Source organism: Vollenhovia emeryi, unplaced genomic scaffold (assembly GCF_000949405.1).
Source record: "Vollenhovia emeryi isolate VEMERY1.0 unplaced genomic scaffold, V.emery_V1.0 DF939145.1, whole genome shotgun sequence".
NCBI classification, from domain to species: domain Eukaryota; kingdom Metazoa; phylum Arthropoda; class Insecta; order Hymenoptera; family Formicidae; genus Vollenhovia; species Vollenhovia emeryi.
In genome coordinates this window covers 703,770-710,036 of record NW_011967221.1, presented here as the reverse complement: position 1 = coordinate 710,036, position 6,267 = coordinate 703,770, and the positions used below count along the sequence as shown (strand labels likewise).

The window sequence follows — 6,267 nt, the reverse complement described above, 5'->3', positions numbered from 1 at the left end:
AACTTTTTGTGCTATAACAATTGTATGTATAAATTACAAATCACAGTATGGATCGTACATTAATTTGTAATATGTATCAATATTGTTCTTAAATTCAATGTAGCATATTTCAACTAATGCTTCACAAAGTATTGTACTCTCAGCATCGGTATCACTTTAATTTTTATAATGATAATAACAAGAACATCTTTAAAAAAATGTTTTCCGTCATATCAGATATAAGGATCTTATTTAACGTTATACGTAAATAAAAAGAAAATGTCTACGTCGTGCCAAAATTTTGCTGAATATTTCCGACGACCAATCTTGCCTCGCTCCGATTTATACTTCTCGAATGTAGGACATCTGGGCCGAGTGTATCGAATTTTGGTCGATCAATCACTCCGAGTTTCTGCAACGTTAACACTGACCGTCCACTCACCGTCATTGTCGTAGGTCGATCATCCGGAGCGAGCAGGATGACAATGGAAGATCGCACGGGTGGCATCGACCGCGCCACCCCCGCGACCTCGACGCCGGCCACGACGGCACTAACGTCGGCGTGCCCCGCGTCCATCAGCGACGTCACGCCCGACGCTTCGTACCCCCTTCAACGAGCTAGCAAGCGCTCCTTCGACGTCGCTTTCCTCGTAGCGCCCGATGAGAACCTGGCGCGTCGTCAGAGCGAAAAATTGCGATTGATAACCGGACGGAAGGACCGTCCGCGAGACGACATCTCGGTCGATGTTTTGGACACTGACAGGCTGCCGCAAAATCTTACTATCAAACACTACGACAACGATTCTGGCGGTTCAGACAGAAGAAGATTGCTGCAATGCACGGAGAACTCACTGAGTCCACCATATGTATCACCTAGAACCTTGACGCCAACCTTGCCAAGGCTCTCGCCAGATACTGATGGTAGGAGATACGCGCCGACCGGCGGTCGGCTTCAGAAAACCCCCAGTCCGCCTACTTTCATCAGCCATCATCAGTCTATGCTGACCAGCTGTCCGGAATCGACAGACTCTTCGATCTTGGCCTGCACGAAGGTTTACGAGACTGGTATCTCTTGCGCGAGCGATCGCCACGGAGAATCCCGCAGTGCCTTCACGAAGGTAAATCTGATCGCGCAGCGGAACGGCTTCAACGATGACGGCCAAGCATCGCCGAGGTCATCGATATCGCCGGATGATCGCGCGAGTTATCAGAGCAGCGTCAGTCCGCCGGTGGTGTCGTTGCCCGGTGCGACGAGCTACAAATATGCGCCGTTCCCCGCCAAGATGGCGTATCCCTTTCTGACCATGGGAGCAGAGGCCGGTCAGACGGGGTTGCTGGAGAATCTCAAAATCCCGCAGATCGCTCAGCCGCCTAAGGTGCCCAGTCCGAAGGTGCCCGCTTTCCGACCGGATCTTCCGCCAGTTTATCCCAATCTTCCTTACAACCCCATCTCCGTCTTCCCACCGATGGTGGACGCTCTCGCCAGGCCGAGATTCCTGGCCACGGCCGCCGGGGTGGCCGGCCTCCTGCCACCGTCGTTCGCCACTCTGGCTTTACCGGCGCAGAACGTCTGCGCCAAGTGCAACCTGTCGTTCCGTATGACTTCCGACCTGGTCTATCACATGCGCTCTCATCACAAGAATGAGAACATAGGCGAGGCGGCTAGGAGAAGGAGAGAGGAAAAGCTCAGGTGTCCCGTCTGTGATGAGAGCTTCCGCGAGAGGCACCACCTTACTAGACATATGACCGCTCATCAAGATAAGGAGAGCGACGGTATTGTGGACCAGGTCGAGATCAAGAGGAGGGCTGCTACCGTTCACAGTAAGTGACGACGAAAACTGCCGATCGAAGACGATATTCTAACGGCTGGCTATTCCTTTGAGAACTGAATTGCTGTGTAATGAAATGTACCAGGTTACGGAGTTTGTGATAATGGTGAAATTGTTATCCCTTTATGTCTTATTAAATTGAGGGAGAAACTGAGACATTACTTCTTGCAAAAAGAAAATGTTTGAGTTATCGGAAGTAAACAAATTTAACGTTACTTTCTCAGCAATTTTGATTAAATGAATTTTTCCATCTTTTTCATCGCGAATATATGCAATGTGCAGATTTACAAGGGTATGTTTTATTGAGGCATCTGTTTGTTAATTTTTCAAATCAAGATTTCTTTTAACAAAAATATCGATCGATTCAGTTTTTAAGGTATGAGTGATTGAAAACGAAGACTTTCCTCGAAATAAAATTTCAGGAATGCAAATATATGGATAAAATTTTATTCTGTATTTAATTTGAGCAGATTTAAGGAGATAGATTCATAATTTAAAAATTAACTATAAAAAATGCGTATTCTTGCTAAAAAAATTGATTAGAAATTGAACAAAAACTCAGAGAGGCCGCTCCATGACACTGTATAGATGTATACTATTGCGGCATTTACATTGTATACGTGTATGATAAGAAAATTTTAATGTCTACATAGAAAAATTATCTACGGATATGTCGGTCCATATACAAGAATACTCTAGTATAATTCATGCACTGCGATGAAGACATTCCCTGTCTAGTCAATATTAGGTAGGAACAATTTGTAAATTTAATTCATTGAAGTAAGTTGAAGTTATCTGTGTAAAGAGAAACAGAGTCGGAGAGAGAGAGAGAGAGAGAGAGAGAGAGAGAGAGAGAGAGAGAGAGAGAGAGAGAGAGAGAGAGAGAGAGTGTGTGTGTGTGTGTGTTTGCGCGCGTGCGCTTAATGATCGAAATGATCAATTTAAAATATAAAAATTTATAATTTTTAGAAAATGAAAGAATTATTGAAACATTTTCTAAAGGCAATTTTTGTGTAAATAAGTTTCTAAATATCATTCGGTTCGTTACATAGTGAAAATGATTGTTTTATGAAACAAAAATTATGTTCTTTGAGAAAAAGATAGAAATATCAAATAGAGTAGACATTTAAGAATCTGATAAACAATTTTCGATTTTTTGCAGTCGAAAAATGTAAAAATTCAAGATATGTGATGATTTATATAATTAGTATTTATATTATTGGAAGGTACATAAAATTCTAAAGTAGTAAAAATTATAAACATTTAAATCTTCCACATTGCATCCGTTTTTATATTTAAATGAGAATACAATGGGTATCTGATATTTCTATCTCTTCTTTCATATAAATTTTTGAAATTTGAAAAACTCAAAAATACATTAAAGATTGTTCAGGAACGTTTAATTATATATATTATTTTAAATAAAGGATTTAATCCAGAAACACGTAGCTCTGAACACGAAATCAATTACAGCAATAAAACATTCTAAAATCATATTTGAGGAAAAGCAACGTGCTAAAATTGTCAGAGATAAAATAATCGCAGTTGTATTGCGATATACTCGCAAATTACATACGGTCCATTCGAACGACTCCATTTCCATGATGTAGAAAGTAAAATATTTGCCGCGTATTTATAGCGGCAGACAGGTGAAACGGGTAGTGGGCGCGAATGTAGCGATAGTAGCAGCCCAGGGCGGGCGGTCGGGGGTGCGGAAGGGTTGCGCGTGTTGCGGAGGGTGGTGCAGGCGTGTAAAGCGCATTTCGGCCGTGTGTACGGAGGTGAGGGCGGCGTGGTAATAAATAGATCGTAAACCGTAACCCGCGTCACACACAAACCGTCGGAGCGCGCATAATGGTAGGAAACAATGAATGCCGTAATCGGAAACAGTGCCGGTTTGTTATCTGCCATTTACACTCCATTTAACTTCAAACGGCGAATCGGCCTGCGCGCATTCGCGTTTTAAATACAGCCCGGTTTCCAACCACCGTCGAGTGCCGCCCCCACCATCGTTCTCCACCCCCGTGGCACCTCCCGCCGACGGTATGCGGCTTAACATAGGGTTAAGCCGTCGTCGAGTGGCTTAATATTGTCCGAAAATTACGTAAATTATCACCTCGCGTTTCCCGACGTCGCTGGAAGAACTGAATCCGTACAGGCATAACGTTTTAATCCAGATGTTTGTAAAGAGTAAGAAATAAATGTTATTATCTCTCATCGAATTTATCATTTAGTTTTGGTTGATATTGCGATTTATTATAACGTAATTTCGAATAGAATTATTCATAGGAATTTTGAGAAGAAAGGCGTATCATTAGTACGGCCTATGCAGTATTCTGTACAGCAATAATCACAGTAGCGTGTAAATACGTGTAGTAAAACTTTTAATACAGAAGAGAATGCGTTTATAAATTATGGGATTACAAGTAAGATGGATGTATCGATATTGATTAAAAGAAAGAAGAAACTGAAATATCGTATAAATGTTTAACAAACGATTCGATATTATATTCTACAATTGTCAGAAATATTATCAGAAATAATATTGACAGAAATATTAACTATGATATCGCAACGTGTGTGTACGAAGTTGTTTTAAGATTAAATGTAATATATAAGTCTGTATAGTAAACTATTAATCTCTCTTCATTATAGAGATATCGACGTTCTGTTTCGTTTTATAAGAATTGATTTATCCAGATATCACGTTGTATTACTTCGTTGTAAATATCACGTTGTACATAAGCACTGTATGTAGCTCGTTGTTAATTAATAAAAGAATATCCGTGACAATTAAAACCATATGTAATATTTTATATCCTCTTGATTTATTATCTGCCGATAGGTGTAGCTCATCGATTTATATTAGTTCCTGATAAAATATTGGTTGAAATTTATATATATTACAAAGTATACTTTCCTATTTTTATTTTTACCTATATTGCCTGAAATAAAAAGTTTATTAAGCAACGGATATGTAAAGTTCTTCTTATATCCCTTTCATAAAACAATTGTTCTTAATTGATATTGTTGGGCACGATACAAGTTCGCAATGACTCGCCAGATATAGAATCGATCTTGCTCTTTACTTCATGGACGTCGTCCATCCTCCTCTTGTCTCCTCGGTGCTAAATCACCGAAAGCCGATTACGCGGCAATAGATTAATTTCTGGCCACTCAGAGGCCTTTCTCTGACATCCGATTCGCGGGTGCCGGATCGATTATTATTTCGTTCTACATTCGAGTAAAATAGGATATAAAACATCAAATGATCTCTCACGCAGTTATTTGTAAGAGTTGTAATATTAAAGAGTATTTAATTATAAAAAAGATTTGATCAAATTCTTTTGTAGTCTTCAAACTTATTAATTACTTTAATGACTTGATCACACTTGATATAAAATATTTTCATTAATATATAATACATATAATCTCCATGTATATGTCCTAATAACATAGCTTGAAACTAAACGTAAAACGATATCGTGATGTAATTATTGATGATCGAAAAATTTACATTAAAATAGAATAAACATTGACGCTTATCGAATTGTGTCGTTTTCACGAGCGAGAGATACCTCGCAGACTCTTTCACAAAAGCAACTGGCTCTTGTCTCTCTCTTGAGAGAAAGTCACTGCGAAATCCCCTAAACGGGTAACGTTAAGCTCGTCGAAACCGCGGCCAATACGACAAACAATCTCTTACCGCCCTCGTTCCGGCTTAAGCTCGCCCCTTCACCACCCCTGAAGTAAGTGTACTTACCCTCTGCCCAAGGTCCATAAAGATAAATAACATGGAGCACCCGAACCTTGTAGTTGTATCCCTTACAGAACGATGAAGGGACCTCTGAGGACTCCCATCATCCCTTCGTTCTTTTCATCATTCCTCTTTCTCTTTCTCGCGCTTTCTCATCGCGGCAAAATTCTTTCCTCTACTTTCATCCTCTTTTTACAATACTTTAATTCATTTTTCTTTTGACTTTGATTTTTTTTTTAGATTGGCAAATATATTTCTACAGTCCTAATAAACAGAGATCCGCGAATCATTGCTTCTAAATATTCAATTTTATTTAATAACGATGGATTATTTTCTTTTTATGTATTTAAATAAAATTTACAAAAATGTAGTAAAAGTTAGTAAGTAGTGAAAGTAAAATAAGAAAGTAAAAAATTATACATTGTTTGAAAAGCAAGAATAAATTAATGAGACAAAAGCGTTATGTGTGAGACCGGGGCCCCATGCTTTCATTTAAATCGAGCACCCAGTATCTGTCTTCCTCTCTCGCGATCAGTCCACTGCTCTTCCCACCCTTGTTAGCGATACTTCCCGTGGAGAATCGCGCGCATGCTTGTTCTGTCAGTGAAATAATGACAATGTCATAGCCCGGGCCCGATTCGCCACGGCGCCCTTGCCACGTGGGCGACGATTGGACGCGGATATGCTAATATGGCGTCCGTT

At 40.1% G+C, this 6,267-nt stretch overlaps 1 protein-coding gene across 1 annotated transcript; it reads left to right on the top strand.

The window, feature by feature from the left end:
* The first annotated feature begins 458 nt into the window (after window positions 1-458).
* On the top strand, window positions 459-2,655 carry LOC105566296. Its single transcript, XM_012020194.1, has one exon. The coding sequence runs from the start codon at window positions 459-461 to the stop codon at window positions 1,806-1,808; it is 1,350 nt and encodes a 449-aa protein (XP_011875584.1). The 3' UTR covers window positions 1,809-2,655.
* The last annotated feature ends 3,612 nt before the right edge of the window (window positions 2,656-6,267 follow it).

What these genes read in the sequence shown, in the direction of transcription:
- LOC105566296 (XM_012020194.1), top strand. Translation starts at nt 459, where the DNA reads ATGACAATGGAAGATCGCACGGGTGGCATCGACCGCGCCACCCCCGCG.